The 20,348-nt window shown below is 38.9% G+C and overlaps 1 protein-coding gene across 1 annotated transcript in view; it reads left to right on the top strand.

The window, feature by feature from the left end:
- SPOCK3 (SPARC (osteonectin), cwcv and kazal like domains proteoglycan 3) overlaps positions 1-20,348 on the top strand; it is a 434,386-nt gene that overhangs the window by 266,387 nt on the left and 147,651 nt on the right. Inside the window, exon 6 of the mRNA XM_073805699.1 lies at positions 2,532-2,646. Within this exon, the coding sequence (XP_073661800.1) occupies positions 2,532-2,646 (115 nt within the window). The remainder of the gene's footprint in view (positions 1-2,531; positions 2,647-20,348) is intronic.

Below are 20,348 nucleotides of genomic sequence, written 5' to 3'. Positions count from 1 at the left end.
ATCTTACAAACCTTACCAGTGGCCAATCCCAGGGTCTCCTGGCCAGAGTCCTTTTCTGCGGGTGGAAAGATCACATCTTCTTCTTTGACCCTGTTTTTAAACAAATAACTTATTTTCCCTGACAGTTGTCAGTTTTGACATTAGAAAACCCATCCTGTAGGCTGAGTCCTCAGGATCACTGGTAACTCAAGTGTTCTCAAGACTAAAGGTCTTAGGTAATCAGGAATGCATTAATCATGTCTTCCTCTACTGTATTTGCATTTTGGGTTAATTACAGACTAATGAGCATGCCTTTTATGTGATGTTTTAGTTCACTTATACTGTTATAAATATTTCAGCTTTGTGATAATTAAGTAAATTGAATATTATTAATTAGAAATGCAATCAGTGGGTGTAGCTAAAAGATATTTTTAAATAGTACTTTTAATATCTTTATATTCTTTGAATAAAATTCTTCATGAAGATTTTTTTCAAAATCAATTCATGAGTTAAAAAAATAAATGATTTTCTGATGACAGGAAGCTAGATTCATATAACTATACACATAGGGTGTATTTGCTAGACATCTGATTCTGTTGCTCTTTACAGACATGCATACAGAAAGGAAGTATTCCACAGAATCATTCTGAAAGAGAAATTGTTTCATTTACGACATAATTCTTGATAAAGAATTCTTTACAAAGCTACAACTTCATCATATCATGCAAGTTTTAAAGACAGCTGTGAAATTTTTAAATTGTCACATATCCAAGAAAATTAGCTAAGAGGTCAAACTTTTTTGATGAAAATTAAATCAACTTTTATAAAGATTGTGCTATTTTTGTTGTTTATTCAGGTATTTTTCAGACATTCCTTTTTTATTAAAAAAAATCACTGCTAAAATAAACTACATTTAAAATGTAAATGAGTATGGCGTTACATCTTTGAAAGGACCTAACATTTTCAGATTTCAAAATTCCACATTAGCTGTAATTAATATTGACTTTTGGCTTTGTCTCTTCATACGCCACTTACAATTGCTCTTGAACTTTTCTTAAATTGTGTCATTATCTTATGACCAATCCAGGTTTCTGAAATATTAAATTAAAAGTAGTTACAGTAAATAATATTAAATTTGAAGTCTCAAGGTTTCATGTAAATTGTCTTTTATTAAAAAACTCAATCTCTTTATTTATTTCTACATTTGATTACTATTGGGCATTTTAAATTACATTTAAAATTCATTGCGATTTTATGTGACAAGGTCATTTTTCTTGGATTCTTGAAAGATTGAATAATGAAAAATAATGATACCTTTGAAAGGGTTTATTCCTCCAAAAGGCCCACTAAGCCACTACAAATACATTTCAAATATAATAATTTTTTATCTTTTGTAACAGGCCTAGTTAAGAATTTTGCCTGTCCATTAGAGAGTTATTCGGCAAGGAAAAAAATGTTACATATATGTGAGTAATCTGATTAGTCATTGGGTATAGTCCATGCTTCCTGATATCAGCTGAAGCTGAATTAAATTAGTCACTGGTACATTTGTCGGTTGGAGCCAGAAAGTCTGCCCTATTTAATTTTAAAATCATTTGCACTGAGTAAATTATGGACCCAGCCAGGAAAGAAATCACATTACTTCAGAATTAGCAAGATCTATATTTTTTAGAGGCAGAAGATAATTATTGCCTCTTAAATGATGGAGTAGGTTTGCAGTTTTTAAAATCATGTCAAATATACAGTTATAAAATATTATCTTAAGGATTATTTAAATTACTCAGGCTTAAATTTTATGAAGAGCAATGTTTACAAAGAAAATTAAAACAAAAATAAACTAAAAAAAGTGTCCTAATGTGCCATAACAATGTCGATCGTTTGCCTTTAATTTCATTCAGCTTTTATTCACATCTGCTGAGAGCCTGATTCATGGCAGCTACTAGCATTTGATTCTTAAAATTCTGTGGATTCGATTTTTTACTGAAGTGTAGTTGATTTACAGTGTTGTGTTAGTTTCAGGTGTACAGCAAAGTATATCAGTTATGCATATGTGTATTCTTTTTCAAATTCTGTTCCCACATAGGTTATAATACAATATTGAGTAGAGTTCCCTGTGCTGTACAGTAGGTCCTTGTGGATTATCTATTTTATATAAAGTAGTGTGTATATATGTCAATCCCAAACTCCTAATTTATCCCTCCCCTGCCTTTCCCCTTTGGTAACCAAAAGTTTGTTTTTTAAGTGTGTGGCTCTATTTCTGTTTTGTAAATAAGTTCATTTGTATCACTCTTTTAGATTCCACTAGATTAGGTATTATCTTCCTCATTATTCATATTAGGACTTGAGGCTGAGAACGTTTCAGTGCTGGCCCACACACCGCACGGGGAGTGGCATCACAGGATGCGGATTCAGGTGTAACACGCTCTGCTCTGTCCCATTCACCTGTCTATAGCAGGTGTCATAGAACTGCAGGTGCCCTTTTGTCATGTTCTTGACTTCCGGTTGATATAACTAAATGTACTTGAATTACTATTTTTTCTCTTTTTATACAGTGCAAACTAGAATACCAGGCATGCATCTTAGGAAAACAGATCTCAGTCAAGTGTGGAGGGCGTTGCCCGTGTCCTTCAGATACGACCGCGGGCTCAAGCAGGAATATGAAGAGAGGTAGGTGATGAAAATTTATTTATACTTTTACATTTGTTTTCTCTATTAAAATATTTTGCGGTGAATGTTAAGTCATTGAATACACAATTAAATTTACTTCTATACATATACTGAGCTTTTATAATTATACTGTAAGTGAATTTTTTTTTCCTTTAGCCTCAATTATCATAGCAAGTAATGTCTTTCTGTAGATTTCTGTTATTTCAATAGTAACAGCTGGATGATTATTTCTACATACAAGAAAACTACAGTGATGCCTCTTGTGAATTATTCTGCCTGAAATGTGTGTTTTACATCTCTTTTTTAATTTGGAGCCAACAACTGATCAGTAGTAACATAGTAAGTGATAAATTAGTTTGGTCAAAATGAAACTGGTGAGTCAATGAATACTAACCTTTTTAAATAAAGGTGTCTACCCCACGTAGAGCGTGTGTATGTGTATGTACATGTGTGCCCGTGTGTATATAAAATTTCCTGCTGAAGAATTTTATAAGTTAAACTTTCTTTCAATTAGAGTTCTTAAATCTTTATTTTTATTGGTTTGATATGTAATAAAGTAATGAAGTACATTTAACCCGACACAGGTTACAGCATATAAATTGACTTTTACAGGTTATATATTGTGGTTTACATGGCATTTTTATGTTTGAGATATTGTTTATGCCTTTCAAAACAATCTCCATGGCTGCTAGTTTCAGTTCTTCACAGCCATAGATGAAGGAGGAAATGCTGGGGCCGGGTGTGTCTTTGAGACAAAGACTGTTTCATAAGCATCATCGTCAACATTTATCATGTATTTATAGCCATCTGAATGTTGTAATTTAACAACTACTATCGTGGGTCCTTGATGCAGAGAATTTGTTTTTGCCTTTTTCCTGACAAATATGAATAATGGATATGCATAGGAAAACAACTTAGTGGATGTGAAGTGGATTTAGTATAAGCCGTTATTGTCTTAAACATTCTATACCTGATATTACATGTTACAGTCCCATGATCAATATTTTATTAGAGATAAAACTTTTGAAGTTCATTCATGCCATTTATATTGGTCTTTACTTGTTAAGTAACATTTGAGATAATAATTTTAATTTTTTTGTGTGTGTTTTGCTCCTTTAGCATCTTTTTTTTTTTTTAACATGTTTATTGGAGTATAATTGCTTTACAATGTTGTGTTAGTTTCTGCTTTGGAACAAAGTGAATCAGCTATACGTATACATATATCCCCATATCCTCTCCCTCTTGTGTCTCCCTCCCACCCTCCCTATCCCATCCCTCCAGGTGGTCACAAAGCACCGAGCTGACCTCCCTGTGCTATGCGGCTGCTTCCCACTAGCTATCTATTTTACATTTGGTAGTGTATATATGTCCATGCCACTCTCTCACTTTGTACCAACTTACCCTTCCCCCTTCCCGTGTCCTCAAGTCCATTCTCTACGTCTGCATCTTTATTCCTATCCTGCCCCTAGGTTCTTCAGAACCACTTTTTTTTTTTTTAGATTCCATATATATGTGTTAGCATACGGGATTTGTTTTTCTCATTCTGAGTTACTTCACTCTGTGTGACAGACTCTCGGTCTATCCACCTTTCTACAAATAACTCAATTCCGTTTCCTTTTATGGCTGAGTACTATTCCATTGTATATATGTGCCACATCTTCTTTATCCATTCATCTGTCGATGGACACTTAGGTTGCTTCCATGTCCTGGCTATTGTAAATAGTGCTGCAATGAGCATTGCAGTACATGACTCTTTTTGAATTATGGTTTTCTCAGGTATATGTCCAGTAGTGGGATCACTGGGTGGTATGGTAGTTCTATTTTTAGTGTCTTAATGAACCTCCATACTGTTCTCCATAGTGGCTGTATCAATTTACATTCCCACCAACAGTGCAAGAGGGTTCCCTTTTCTCCACACCCTCTCCAGCATTTATTGTTTCTAGATTTTTTGATGATGGTCATTCTGACCAGTGTGAGATGATACCTCACTGCAGTGCTGATTTGCATTTCTCTAATGATTAGTGATGCTGAGCATGCTTTCATGTGTTTGTTGGCAGTCTGTATATCTCCTTTGGAGAAATGTCTACTTAGGTCTTCTGCCCATTTTTGGATTGGGTTGTTTGTTTTTTTGATATTGAGCTGCATGAGTTGCTTGTATGTTTTGGAGATTAATCCTTTATCAGTTGCTTCATTTGCAAATATTTTCTCCCATTCTGAGGGTTCTCTTTTCGTCTTGTTTATGGTTTCCTTTGCTGTGCAAAAGCTTTTAAGTTTCATTAGGTCCCATTTGTTTATTTTTGTTTTTATTTCCATTTCTCTAGGAGGTGGTCCAAAAAGGATCTTGCTGTGATTGCTGCCATAGAGTGTTCTGCCTATGTTTTCCTCTAAGAATTTTATAGTGTCTGGCATTACATTTAGGTCTTTAATACATTTTGACTTTATTTTTGTGTATGGTGTTACCAAGTGTTCTAATTTCATTCTTCTTACATGTAGCTGTCCAGTTTTCCCAGCATCACTTATTGAAGAAGCTGTCTTTTCTCCATTTTATATGCTTGAATCCTTTATCAAACATAAGGTGACCATATGTGCATAGGTTACGTCTGGGCTCTTTTTTTTTTTTTTTTTTTTGCGGTACATGGGCCTCTCACCGTTGTGGCCTCTCCCGTTGTGGAACACAGGCTCCGGACACGCAGGCTCAGCGGCCATAGCTCACGGGCGCAGCCGCTCCACGACATGTGTGATCTTCCCGGACTGGGGCACGAACCTGTGTCCCCTGCATTGGCAGGTGGACTCTCAACCACTGCACCACCAGGGAAGCCCTATCTCTAGGCTTTTGATCCTGTTCCATTGATTTATATTTCTGTTTTTGTGCCAGTACCATACTGTCTTGATTACTGTAGCTTTGTAGTATAGTCTGAAGTCAGGGAGCCTGATTCCTCCAGCTCCGTTTTTCTTTCTCAAGATTGCTTTGGCTATTTGGGGTCTTTTGTGTTTCAATACAAACTGTGCAATGTTTTGTTCTGGTTCTGTGAAAAATGCCATTGGTAGTTTGATAGGGATTACATTGAATCTGTAGATTGCTTTCTGTAGTATAGTCATTTTCACAGTGTTGATTTTTCCAATCCAAGAACATGGTGTATCTGTCCATCTGTTTGTAACCTGTTTAATTTCTTTCATCAGTGTCTTATAATTTTCTGCATACAGGTCTTTTGTCTCCTTAGGTAGGTTTATTCCTAGGTATTTCATTCTTTTTGTTGCAATGGCAAATGCGGGTGTTTCCTTACTTTCTCTTTCAGATTTTTCGTCATTAGTGTATAGGAATGCAAGAGATTTCTGTGCATTAATTTTGTATCCTGCTACTTTACCAAATTCATTGATTAGCTCTGGTAGTTTTCTGGAAGCATCTTTAGGATTCTCTATGTATAGTTTTGTGTCCTCTGCAAACAGTGACAGCTTTACTTCTTTTTTTCCGATTTGGATTCCTTTTATTCCCTTTTCTTCTCCGTTTGCTGTGGCTAAAACTTCCAAAACTATGTTGAATAATAGTGGTGAGAGTGGGCAAACTTGTGTTGTTCCTGATCTTAGTGGAAATGGTTTCAGCTTTTCGCCATTGAGAACGATGTTGGCTGTGGGTTTGTCATATATGGCCTTTATTATGTTGAGGTAAGTTCCCTCTTTGCCTACTTTCTGGAGGGTTTCTATCATGAATGGGTACTGAATTTTGTCAAAAGCTTTTTCTGCATCTATTGAGATGATCATATGGTTTTTCTCCTTCAATTTGTTAAAGTTGCTTGTCACATTGATCGATTTGCATATATTGAAGAATCCTTGCATTCCTGGGATAAACCCCTCTTGATCATGGTGTATGATCCTTTTAATGTGCTGTTGGATTCTGTTTGCTAGTATTTTCTTGAGGAATTTTGCATCTCTGTTCATCAGCGATATTGGCCTGTAGTTTTCTATCTTTGTGACATTTTTGTCTGGTTTTGGTATCAGGGTGATGGTGGCCTCATAGAATGAGATTGGGAATGTTCCTTCCTCTGCTATATTATGCAAGAGTTTGAGAATGATAGGTATTAGCTCTTCTCTAAATGTTTGATAGAGTTCACCTGTGAAGCCATCTGGTCCTGGGCTTTGTTTGTTGGAAGATTTTTAATCACAGTTTCAATTTCAGTGCTTGTGATTGGCCTGTTTATAGATTTTATTTCTTTCTTGTTCAGTCTTGGAAGGTTGTGCTTTTTTAAGAATTTGTCCATTTCTTCCAGGTTGTCCATTTTATTGGCATATAGTTGTTTGTAGTAATCTCTCATGATCCTTTGTATTTCTGCAGTGTCAGTTGTTACTTCTCCTTTTTCATTTCTAATTCTGTTGGTTTGAGTCTTCTCCCTTCCTTTGTTGATGAGTCTGGCTAAATGATTTATCAATTTTGTTTATCTTCTCAAGGAACCAGCTTTTAGTTTTATTGATCTTTGCTATTTTTTCCTCCATTTCTTTTTCATTTATTTCTGATCTCATCTTTATGATTTCTCTCCTTCTGCTAACTTTGGGGTTCTTTTGTTCTTCTTTCTCTAATTGCTTTAGGTGTAAGTTTAGGTTGTTTATTTGAGATTTTTCTCATTTCTTGAGGTAGGGTTGTATTGCTGTACACTTCCCTCTTAGATCTGCTTTCGCTGTGTCTCATAGGTTTTGGGTCATTGTGTTTTCTTTGTCATTTGTTTCCAGGTATTTTTTGATTTCCTCTTTGATTTCTTCAGTGATCTCTTGGTTATTAAGTAGTCTGTTGTTTACCCTCCATGTATTTGCATTTTTTACAGATTTTTTCCTCTAATTGATATCTAATCTCGTAGCGTTGTGGTCAGAAAAGATCCTTGATACAATTGCAATTTTCATAAATTTACCAAGGCTTGATTTGTGACCCAAGGTATGATCTATCCTGGAGAGTGTTCCATGAGCACTTGGGAAGAAAGTGTATTCTGTTGTTTTTCGATGGAATGTCTATAGATATCAATTAAGTCCATCTTTTTTAATGTATCATTTAAAGCTTGTGTTTCCTTATTTATTTTCATTTTGGATGATCTGTCCGTTGGTGGAAGTGGGGTGTTAAAGTCCTGTACTATGATTGTGTTCCTGTCGATTTCTCCTTTTATAGCTGTTAGCATTTGCCTTATGTTTTGAGGTGCTCCAATGCTGGTGCATAAATATTTACAATTGTTATATCTTCTTCCTGGATTGATCCCTTGATCATTATGTAGTGTCCTTCTTTGTCTCTTGTAATATTCTTTATTTTAAAGACTATTCTGTCTGATATGGGAATTGCTACTCCAGTTTTATTTTGATTTCCATTTGCATGAAATATCTTATTCCGTCCCCTCACTTTCAGTCTGTGTGTGTCCCTAGGTCTGAAGTGGGTCTCTTGTTGACAGCATATATACAGCTCTTGTTTTTGAATCCATTCAGCCAGTCTGTGTCTTTTGGTTGGAGCATTTCATCCATTGACTTCTAAGGTAATTATCCATATGTATGTTCCTATTACCATTTTCTTAATTGGGGTTTGTTATTGTAGGTCTTTTCCTTCTCTTGTGTTTCTTGCCTAGAGAAGTTCCTTTAGCATTTGTTGTAAAGATGGTTTGGTGGTGCTGAATTCTCTTAGCTTTTGCTGTCTGAAAAGGTTTTAATTTTTCCATCGAATCTGAATGCGATCCTTGCTGGATAGAGTAATCTTGGTTGTAGGTTTTTCTCCTTCATCACTTTCAGTATGTCCTGCCAGTCCCTTCTTGCTTGCAGAGTTTCTGCTGAAAGATCAGCTGTTAACCTTATGTGGATTCCCTTGTGTGTTATTTGTTGTTCTTCCCTTGCTGCTTTTAATATTTTTTCTTTGTATTTAATTTTTGACAGTTTGATTAATATGGGTCTTGGAGTGTTTCTCTTTGGATTTATCCTGTATGGGACTCTCTGCGCTTCCTGGACTTGATTAACTATTTCCTTTCCCATATTAGGGAAGTTTTCAACTATAATCTCTTCAAATATTTGCTCAGTCCCGTTCTTTTTCTCTTCTTCTTTGGGACACCCATAATTCAAATGTTGGTGCACTTAATATTGTCCCAGAGGTCTCTGAGACTGTCCTCAGTTCTTTTCATTCTTTTTTCTTTATTCTGCTCTGCAGTAGTTATTTCCACTATTTTATCTTCCAGGTCACTTATCCGTTCTTCTGCCTCAGTTGTTCTGCTATTGATTCATTCTAGAGAATTTTTAATTTCATTTATTGTCTTGTTCATCATTACTTGATTGCACTATAGTTCTTCTAGGTCCTTGTTAAACGTTTCTTGTATTTTCTCCATTCTATTTCCAAGATTTTGGATCATCTTTACTATCATTACTCTGAATTGTTTTTCGGGTAGACTTCCTATTTCCTCTTCATTTGTTTGGTCTGGTGGGTTTTTACATTGCTCCTTCATCTGCTGTATTTCTCTGTCTTCTCATTTTGCTTCACTTACTGTGTTTGGGGTCTCCTTTTCACAGGCTGTGGTTTCGTAGTTCCTGCTATTTTTGGTGTGTGACTCCAGTTGTAAGGTTAGTTCAGTGGGTTGTGTAGGCCTCCTAGTGGAGGGGACTGGTGTCTGTGTTCTGGAGGATGAGGCAGGATCTTGTCTTTCTGGTGGGCAGGACTGCGTCCATTGGTGTGCTTGGGGGTGTCTGTGACCTTATTATGATTTTAGGCAGCCGCTCTGCTAATGGGTGGGGTTGTGTTCCTGTCTTGCTAGTTGTTTGACCTGGGGTGTCCAGCACTGTAGCTTGCTGCTCGTTAAGTGGAGCCAGGTCTTAGCATTGAGATGGAGATCTCTGGGAGAGCTCTAGCCATTTGATATTATGTGGAGCTGGGAGGTCTCTGGTGGACCAGTGTCCCGATCTTGGCCTTCCACCTCAGAAGCACAGTCCTGACACCTGGCCGGAGCACCAAGACCCTGTCAGACACACGGCTCAGAAGAAAAGGGAGAAAAAAAAGAAGGAAAGAAAAAATAACTAAAATAAAATAATTAAAATTAAAAATAATTATTAAAAAGTAATAAAAAAAAGAAGAGAGCAACCAAAGCAAAAAACTAATCCACCATTGATAACAAGTGCTAAAAAGTATACTAAAAAAAAACCCCCAAAACCAGACAGACAGAACCCTAGGACAAATGGTAAAAGCAAAGCTATACAAGCAAAATCACACAAAGTCCGCTGCCTCAATTTGGGATGATTCGTTGTCTATTCAGGTATTCCACAGATGCAGGCTACAGCAAGTTGATTGTGGAGATTCAGTCCGCTGCTCCTGAGGCTGCTGGGAGAAGTTTCCCTTTCTCTTCTTTGTTCGCACAGCTCCGGGGGTTCAGCTTTGGATCTGGAGGCGGCTCTGCGTGTAGGTCGCCTGAGGGCGTCTGTTCTTAGCTCAGACAGGACGGGGTTAAAGGAGCAGCTGCTTCGGGGGCTCTGGCTCACTCAGGCCGGGGGTGGGAGGGGCACGGATGCGGGGTGAGTCTGCGGCGGCAGAGGCCGGCGTGACGTTCCACCAGCCTGAGGCGCCCTGCGTTCTCCCGGGGAAGTTGTCCCTGGATCCCGGGACCCTGGCAGTGGCGGGCTGCACAGGCTCTGCGGAAGAGGGGTGTGGATAGTGACCTGTGCTTGCACACAGGCTTCTTGGTGGCAGCAGCAGCAGCCTTAGCGTCTCATGCCCGTCTCTGGGGTCCGTGCTTTTAGCCGCGGTTCGCAGCCTCTCTGGAGCTCCTTTAAGCGGCGCTCTGAGTCCCCTCTCCTCGAAGCCCGAGCCTCAGCTCCCAGCCCTGCCCGCCCCGGCGGGTGAGCAGACAAGCCTCTCGGGCTGGTGAGTGCCGGTCGGCCCCGATCCTCTGTGTGGGAATCTCTCCGCTTTGCCCTCCGCACCCCTGTTGCTGTGCTCTCCTCCGCGGCTCCGAAGCTTCCCCCCCTCCGCCACCTGCAGTCTCCGCCCGCGAAGGGGCTTCCTAGTGTGTGGAAACCTTTCCTCCTTCACAGCTCCCTCCCACTGGTGCAGGTCCCGTCCCTATCCTTTTGTCTCTGTTTATTCTTTTTTCTTTTGCCCTACCCAGGTACATGGGGAGGTTCTTGACTTTTGGAAGGTCTGAGGTCTTCTGCCAGCGTTCAGTAGGTGTTCTGTAGGAGTTGTTCCACATGTAGATGTATTTCTGATGTTATTTGTGAGGAGAAAGGTGATCTCCACGTGTTAGTCTTCCACCATCTTGCAGATCTTCCAATAATTTTAATTTGAAAAGCTGTGTTATTTTTCAGTGTTAGTAAAGCCAGTAATCTATTTTATTAATCAAAAGTCAATTAGGTGATTTGCAAGTTAGTGGTAAGCTGGTGTTCGAGCATTAGACGCCGTGCAGAGAGGCACCCGCAAGTGTAGGAAAGGCTGTGAGCTGCCTTGCAGGCTCCCGTTCTTCGAGCCTCACCCGCTTGCCTCCCTCCAGTCCCGAGTCCCTGCCTCCGAGCTTCGTTCCTCTGCATATCCACCCCCACCCCGTCTCCCAGTCCAGGGGCCCTAGTGGAGCTCAAATAAGGATGGTCAGCATGACCTTGAACTCGCTGATCAGCTCCTGTGTAATTAAGAGCGAATTGTGTGTGTTTCCTATGGACTGAAGTGCTTGGATGACTGTGCCTGCCTCCGCCCTGCCCCCGTTTACATCTTGGAATACACCTTCCTTCGAAAGTCACTTCGGGTATGAGGTGCCTCCTACCTTGGTGCTGAACACCCACATCTCCTTCTCTTCATCGGAAGCTTTTAAGGACAGCCTTTGAGGAGAGGCATCCTAAGTGCACGTGGACATCTCACACAGCTTTTCTTCTCCAGGGAACCCTCAGTAAGATGTTCTGCCTTTAAACTTGCTTTTGTATGAGAAGAGATGTTTGACGTGGGGTCGCTGTATCATAACCTCCCACGAACCGCAGAATGAACTAAAAGTGCGTTAGATGGAAGGTAACACCTGTGAGAAGAAGACCGCTTGTTAACAGGGTTGTGTTGCATGTTCAAATTCTCTGCATGGTGTTTATATTGATATGTTAAGAAGGAAACTTCCTAGATCCGTATCAGCAGAGGATAGAGAGCGTTTGTGGTCAGTGTACGTAGAAACAGAGGCGAGAAGAACTTAAACTCGTCCTGCTCTGATGGATTGTCAGGGAAAAGCGAGTCCAGGATGTTAGCAGCTCCTGTGGAAGAGCAGTGAGGAAACTGTGATGTCACTTCTACACAGCACCAAAGGCCAAGAGACGTGGGGAATGTAAGACCCGGTTCAGTACCATTTCCCATCTTTCATCTGCCATTTACACTGGAAGCAGGCCTTCAGCAGACTGTACAGCCCAAGGAATTCTATTCAATGTCATCTCTGTTCTGGAAAAAGTGAGGAAGAAACTACCAACAATAAAACATTGCTTAAATCTTTCTAACTTCCTACCTTTGTGGGCAGATTGATACAGTTATGTTTTCACTCTGTTAAGATCAGAATGGGTTCTTTAAATCTACTTGAAATATATTAAAACTAGTAAAATATATTGCATTTTGTCTATATAGAAAGGAAAATGAAGTTCTCCCCTGTTCTGCTAAAGTATGCAGTAATGGATGGGCACAAATTGGGCCAAGTATACATTCAAGTAACCCAAACAAAGAAAAATAATTTACCTTTTAAAAAATTCTAGATTTTTACTTTATGTCACTAGATCAACACACCCCTCTTTAATCAGTAATCTAACTATACAGTTTTCTGCTTTTCTAACTCATAAAATCAATATTACAGAGGCCAGTGCTTCTACGTCCCTTTACTGCATTACTTCCTTCCCCTTGTAAAAAACTTTATTGCTTGATCACAAATATATAATTATCATTTGGAAGGTGAATCAACTTCATTCAAAGAATATTTATTTATAGCTGATTTTTAAAGATACCTGAAATATTTTAGGTAGCCAGGCTAGTACACGATTCATAGTTGTGAGCATGAACTGTGTTTCAACCGATTTTCTGTACACACAAAAAGCAATCCTAAATCTTAGAGGGAACTTGCAGAGCCAAAGGTCAAGAACATTGGAAGGGGCCTTGGGAAGCATTTATTTTGCAGTTGGTAACACCAAACTCAAAGGAGTGTACCCTAAGCATATCTTAAATTATCTACTCATCGGTGCTTTGTAAGCACAGCAAGTTTAGACCTGTGAGAGATCTTAAGGGCTCCATTTCATTATTCATTTGGTTGGCTAGATTCAGAAGATTCTGTTAATTGACATTTTTCTTCTGCTTTAGATTTGAGTATCCTAAGGCCCCCAATGCTTTTCTTGTTATGGGTTTTATGTACCCACTATGGCTTTGTATATCTAATCTCTTAAAATTTTTATTAATTAAAATAATGTAGCTTTAATATTTTTTATCATCACCTGTAACATGCATGTAAACAAACGTTCACATACCTTCATATTTTGAAGTGTTGAATTTGAGTGGAGATAGCCATAGAGATGGAGGAGAAACAGACCTATCAAAGATTTTAGCATCATCAGAAAGAAAAGTAAACAAGTGCCGGAGAGGGTGTGGAGAAGAGGGAACGCTCCTACACTGTCCGTGGGAATGTAAACTGGTGCAGCTACTATGGAGAACGGTGTGGAGGTTCCTGAGTAAACTAAAAATATAGCTCCCATATGACCCAGCAGTCCCACTCCCGGGCATATACCCGAATAAAATCAAATGAGTATGTCAAAGAGCTGTCTGCCCAGCCATGATCACTGCAGCGTTCCTCACGCTACCCAAGATATGGAAACAACCTAAGTGTTCGTTGACAGATGAACGGATAAAGGCATTGTGGTGTATACATATAATGGAATATTACTCAGCATTTAAAACAAAAAAAGAAATCCTGCCATTTGCAACAACATGGATGAACTTGGAGGACACTCTGAGAAGGGAAATAAGACAGACCAAGGAAGAAAAGCACTGCAGGTCTCTCGTGTGTGTGGAATGAGAAAAGATGAAATGCATAGAAGCAGAGAGTAGAACAGTGGTTACCATGATGGGCAGGTGGGGACATGGGGAGGTGCCTATGAGTGGGCGCAAAGCTGAGGTTACGTAGGTAAGTCTAGAGGTCTGACATACAGCATGGAGACTGTAGTTAGTAAGACTATGGAATACTGGAAACTTGCTAAGGGAACAGATTTCAGGTGTTCTCACCCCACACAGAAAAGAACTGTGTGAGGAGATGATATGAAAAGCAGCTTGACTGTAGCAATCATTTCACTATATCTATAGCTATATAGAAACATATGTATTATATATATAAAATCATGTTGTACACCTTAAATATAGACAATTTTTATTTTAAAAAATATAGAATAACATACAGATCTCCTCAGGTAAAGCTAGGAGAGAGAGGACAGAATCGAAGAAGAAGATGAAACCCTGGAGGCATTGAAGGCATGGGGCTCCATTTTTGCTGGGGTGTTGGAGCTTTCATAAAGGACGCAGTGCCATCCGGTCATGGCCAGAGGTGCAGACTCTGGGTTTAATTCATCAGAGTCAGACACAAGAAGAAGTCAAGGCTCTTGAGCAAAGAGCATTTCCAAAACAGTTTTCCTAAGTTTTATCTGGGCTGTTGTGCTATAGGAGTGATATTTGTTTGTTTGTTTGGGTGGTGCGGTCCCAGGAGATGCATTTAAAGGCTGCTCAGTAATTCAGAAAGAAGGCACTTAGGTCCCAGCAAAGGCAGTCGATGTAGAATTAAGAGGAGAGATTGAATTTGAGTGAGGTCGCTGAGATGAAATCCACACAATGGAATACGATTGGCGAGGAAACAGACTGTTTCAAAGGTAATTGTGAGTTTAGTGAGCTGGGTGATTTACAGAAGACTAACCAAATGCCACCTGAGATTCTTCTGGGCCTGTGGTTCATGGTCTCCATTATATCCTCACCACATTGTTTTGTACAACTCGAGGTCCCTTTTTTCAGAAGCTGAGAATCATGTAACTCAGTGGTCCCCAACCTTTTTGGCGCCAGAGACCGGTTTTGTGGAAGACAATTTTTCCATGGACTGGGAGTGTGGAAATGGTTTCGGGATGATTCAAGCGCATTACATTAATTGTGCACTTTACTTCTATTGTTACATTGTAATATATAATGAAATAATTATACAGTTCACCATAAGGCTGCCAGGCGGTGAGGCTCAGGTGGTAATGAGAGTGATGGGGAGCGGCTGTAAATACAGATGAAGCTTCACTCGCTCGCCCACCACTCACGTCCTGCTGTGCAGGTCCGTTCCTGACGGGCTGTGGACTGGTACTGGGCTGCGTTCCAGGGGTTGGGGACCCCTGATGCAACTCATCATATTTTCCTCTATGCCTTATTCTGTCAGAATTAAACAGATGCTCAATGACAGTAATTCTGTTATCCTGCATGTAGGAGTTACTTGGTCCTAACTTTGATTGTGTGTGTCTGTGTTTTAACTGTTCCAGAGAATTTCTTGTTGTTTTGTGTTGTTACCCTCTGGGGTAGCATCATTCATTGTCTAAGAGTATAGATTTTAGAATCCCAGTTCTGCACTAGCTGTGTGGCCTTTGGCAATTTATTTAAATTTATGAGTCTCGGTTTCTTCATCTGTAAAATACAAAATATATAAATTATAAAGATTTATGGAGGTATTTCCTCAAATGAAACCTTTTAATTTCTATTTCATTTTAATTGATGATACTTGTAAAATGCTGTTGAATTCTAACAAAGTGTAGAATTTTTTCATACCTTAAATGTCACTCACTTGTAATTTTATTTTTTATGCTTTTTTTAAATCAGGTTGCGTTACAAAAATAAGTTGGAGAGTTTCCATCTTTTTTATAGTCAATAGCGTTTATATAATTTAGAAATTACCTGTCCATTGAGAGTTTGATATAACTCAGCAGTACAATTCTGGGTCCTAGGAGTTATAGCTGGTTATTTTCTTTGATAAATCTTTCACATTCTTTCTAGCTCCTGGCCTTTGTAGTGTGTGTGTGTGTGTGTGCGTGTGTGTGTGTACATATATATAGCTTCTTATAACAATTATGTTAATTTATGCTTTCTCAAATAAATGTCTGCTTATCTAGATTCTAAACGTATTAACCTAAGTTGCACAGTATATTATTTTAGTAATTAAAAATACCCTCTCCAGGTCATTTATGATCTCATGAAAGATGTATTATGATCGTCTTAACTACAAATCTAAACACATTTATTAATGCCTAGACCTTCATTGTTTTAGCGATTATAATTTTGTGAAGTTAATTTACTTGAAGTTCCTCAAATTTTTCAGTGCTTGGTTATTGCTAATTAGTTTATATTGGAATATGTGAGCATTAGAATGCAAACTGGGCACTAGAGGACGGGAAGAAGGTTCGAGGAAAGCAGTTCTGATCTATACGCTGCTGCAGAGAGTGACTGAAAGACACTTTTCAAACCCGGGGCCTTGAGGGTCTATCGCGGTGGGTTCAGCACCAAGGACAGGGGCTCAGCCTTGCCCTCCTGGGACCTGCTCAGACCAGGGGGAGCATGAGTTCTGAGACCCTCCTGTTCCAGGTCGTTGGTGCCCAGGAGGGTTTGGTGTGGGGTCAGAGACATTAAGCAACATGCAAAAAAGGTAGTTCTTTCAACAGACGAGACCCCATCTAAGACTGGTTGGAATTTTTAGACGGATGTGGGGAGCTGTGATTTGCTAAACCAGAAAGCCTGAGAAATTTACCCACAATAAGACAAGATGCGGGAATGGGTTCTCCTGTGACCTGACAGCGTCATTTTTTCTCTATTTATTTCTTGCTCTGAGTCCTGTAGAGCCCTATTAAGAAAAATAATTTATTAACTTATTGAGTTATGATTATAAATTTTATCTTAAAAAATAGCATTGAGTAAGCACTTATTTATGTCTTTCTCTAATGGGCAAAAATTTACTTTTAATATTTCATTTCTAGAATGGACTTTTAAAGAATATCTCCTGTATGATGACATGAATTTTCATTAAGAAACAGTTTAATATCAGCATATCTTGGAACATGCATACTTCTCTATAAAATGTAATATTCATAAATGATAAGTTCTTCCATACTTTTGTTTTACTAGATCCACAGAAATAAAGATAAATAAAATTATTGGAAAGTGTTGCGTGATGAGTTATGATTAAAAGTGAAGTTATTCTTTTGGAACATTTGAAAGACATTCCTGGGTTAAAATTAATATTTGTTCAAAAATAGAGAATATCCAGGAAAGGGATGGTTTTAAATGTGCAGATGTTGTGACTCTTCTCTGAAAAAGTATTTTTGTGTGTGTGTGTTGCTCTTGAAATTGATCTCTGTCAGTTTCAAATTCTACACAAATATTTTATTTTCTACATGAAATTATTGTGGGATTTATTTCTATCTTCCCTATAAATTCTAGTTAGAAATTTTGTATTTCGAGTTTATGCAGTTGTATGTTATGAGGTATAAAAGTGGGGAAGCCCTGCATTAATTCTTGCAATACCAAAGGACTATTTATACTGAGTCCTTGTTAACTCCTTTCCAGCGTATGATCTGTGTTCTCTGAAAGTCGTTCTTTACGATATGCAACATAAGCACTTTCTAAAAGCAGGGGTGATCATCACTTTATTAGCAGGTTTGGCGTGAGCCCAGCAGGTCAGGATTGACCGCACCGCCGTGGGGCTGTCAGCATTTACTGGACTTCGACTCAAAAACAACCCAAAGGTGGACCTAGAAACTAACCATTTCTGGGTTTAAAAAGGGATATATTGCGATTCCTTAAGAGTTTGATATCGGTTGATCCTTTCCCTGAGATTTATATGGTAAAATGCATACATTTCTTGAAAGAACTAATACAGTTACACGGGACGGAGAGAGGGAAGCTGTTAGCCAAACTGTCTCCACACTCAAACCTTTATAGAGATGTCAGTCTTAACACGGAAACTGCATGTCATTCAAGTTTAGAACAAGGAATAAATAATTACATGACCACAAATAAGGGTACAAAATCACATGTTATTTCCAGTAATACACATGCCCACTTTCCCCATTCCACACAACACTTACTAAAAGGGTATTACCTACCTCACACTACAAAGTGTCTGTCCTTCCACCAACATTAAAGGTAATGTTATATAATAAGATGTTTGCATTTCTACTTCTGATACTGAATTATTACTCTCTTTCTAAAAGTAGAAGTGAGGCCAATTGATTTGTATTTAGAAGGTATTCTGTGAAATTCTTCTGTAAATAAAGGAATCAAAAAAATATATCTGAAGTTTCGCATCACACACTCTGAACAGTGTTTTCAAATAATATTTCAGATTAAATTACAGTTTCTTTATGTAGCTTACCAGATTTCTCAAAACTCTCAATGAGGTCCCAAGATTCTGATGATAAATTTAAGCCTCAAAAAAAGGAAAGCAAAGTCAATGAAGTGTAAATATACTCTCATAAAAAATTGTTGATTTTATATTTCAGAATATAGGAAAAAATAGATTGCATCTGTACTTTGTAAAAGAAAGCAAGCATGAAGTCAGATTGAATTCATAGCAAAAAAATGAGAATGTATTCTTCTTCTGTGAAATGTATTTGGAACAAGTAACTTAGTTGAACTTAGACACTACACAGTTGATCCGTGAGCAGTTTGGGGGTTAGAGCCAATGACGTCCCACATCAAGAATCCATGCAGAACTTTTGACCCCCACCCCCAAATTAACTACTAATAGTTAACTAAAAGCCTTAACGATAACATAAACAGTCAATTAACATATTTTTTACATTGTATATATTATAAACTGTATTCTTACAATAAAGTAAGCTAGGGAAAAGAAAATATTAAGAAAATCATAAGGAAGAGAAAATTCATTTACAGTACTGTACTGTATTTATCGATACCATAAGTTTATGTCATCTGTTTACAACATGAATGGTCCGTCTGCCAATACGTACGTAGATATTGTCTTATATGATACAAAACACTGTAGGTGTCATATGTATTACTAACCCTATACATCAAAGATGAAAATATAATATGAAAAGGAAATTCATATTTATTTAGAGGTTTAATGATTCATGCACTGATAATGAAGAAGCAGCAATATGAATCTTTATGGTAGCCTAATGTAATCGATACAGTTGCTTCACGGTAGCTTAGTCTCTATACTAATGAATGGATGAATCAATATAAAATTTTATGGCATAAAGTATTAGACTCATATTCATAATGCAGTATTAGAAACATTGTTACATTTTTTTAAAAACCACTTAACCTATGATGACAGACTGGTACACAGTTTCCCCAATTGCAGGAGAGAGAGGCATACTGTATGGTAGTGTAATTCTTTGAAAACAAAGTTACAAAACAGTAAGAAAACTAACACATTATTAACTTTGTACTAATTATCACCTTATGCTCATGTAAGATAGGCTGTCCACTTCACTACAAGTCCTGTACACAGTGGTCTACACAATGAATTCTTAGGCAATGATGGTGATGACACAAAGGCATCTCACATGGTTGTTAGATTTTCACACAGACACACATACACAACAGGTAAACTTAGTAACTGTATGACATGATGATTGTTTCCTATTCATTAAGTGGAGGTGGTCATCATAAAGGTCTTCATCCTCCTTCACGCTGAGCAGGCTGAGGAGGTGGGAGAGGAGGGGTTGGTCCCGGTGTCTCGGGGGCGGCAGAGGCGGGGGTCCCGCTGTCTCTATGGTGGCGGAGGCAGGGGTCCCGCTGTCTCGGGGGCGGCGGAGGCGGGGGTCCCGCTGTCTCGGGGGCGGCGGAGGTGCTTCCCGGTGCCTCAGGGATGACAGAGGCAGGCATACTCTGTGTAATTTTACGGAAATATGCTGTAATTGCTGCCTGACGTTTTTGCTTTTCAATTTCTCTAAAACCGTTCCTACATGGTACCAGTCCTTCTGCCACTGTCAGCATTGGTTCCTGCGCCCGGACCATAGAAGGGTCCACGTCGTGAAAAACAGAAGCAGCCTTGACTAATTTGATGTCCCTTTGCTTCCGGCGCCGCTTCCTCTGCGTCTTCTTCCGCATCATGGGCCTGGTCTGGAAGCCCTCATCTCCATGAAGTTACCCTCTATTAATTCCCCGGGTGGGGTGTCAGTGAGCTCTTGAATTTCTCCAAGACCCACGTCTTGAAACCCTTCTCCTCCTTCACCTCTTTTGCCACACCAGCAACTCTGTCATGATTTCTTTGATTGGCTCTGTCCTGAATCCTGTGAAGTCACGCACAACATCTGGACACAGTGTTCTCCAGCAGGAATTTATTGTGTGGGGCTTGATGGTGTTCGTGGCTCTTTGTGTAACAATGATGGCATCTTCAACGGTGTGATCCTTCCAGACTCTCATGATGTTCTCTCTGTCGGTGTTCTTTTCTGCATTGTGGACAGTCCTTTCCGTAGAGTGTCATATGTAATGAGCCTTAAAGGCCCTTAGGACCCTCTGACCTAGAGACTGAATAGAGACATTGTGTTTGGGGCAGGCAAACCACTTCGACGCCTTTGGTGTTGAACTCATGGCGTTCCAGGTAGCGAAGGGCATTGTCTAATATCAAAAGAACTTTAAAAGGCAGTCGCTTCCTGACATAACGGGCAAAGCATGGATGAGACCAGCACAGAGAAAGGGTTTTTATTGTCTACGCCTTCTTGTTGTA

This window comes from Tursiops truncatus, chromosome 6 (genome assembly GCF_011762595.2).
Source record: "Tursiops truncatus isolate mTurTru1 chromosome 6, mTurTru1.mat.Y, whole genome shotgun sequence".
Classification (NCBI taxonomy): domain Eukaryota; kingdom Metazoa; phylum Chordata; class Mammalia; order Artiodactyla; family Delphinidae; genus Tursiops; species Tursiops truncatus.
The sequence above is the reverse complement of the archived record's forward strand: the minus strand, read 5'-3'. Positions and strand labels throughout refer to the sequence as shown.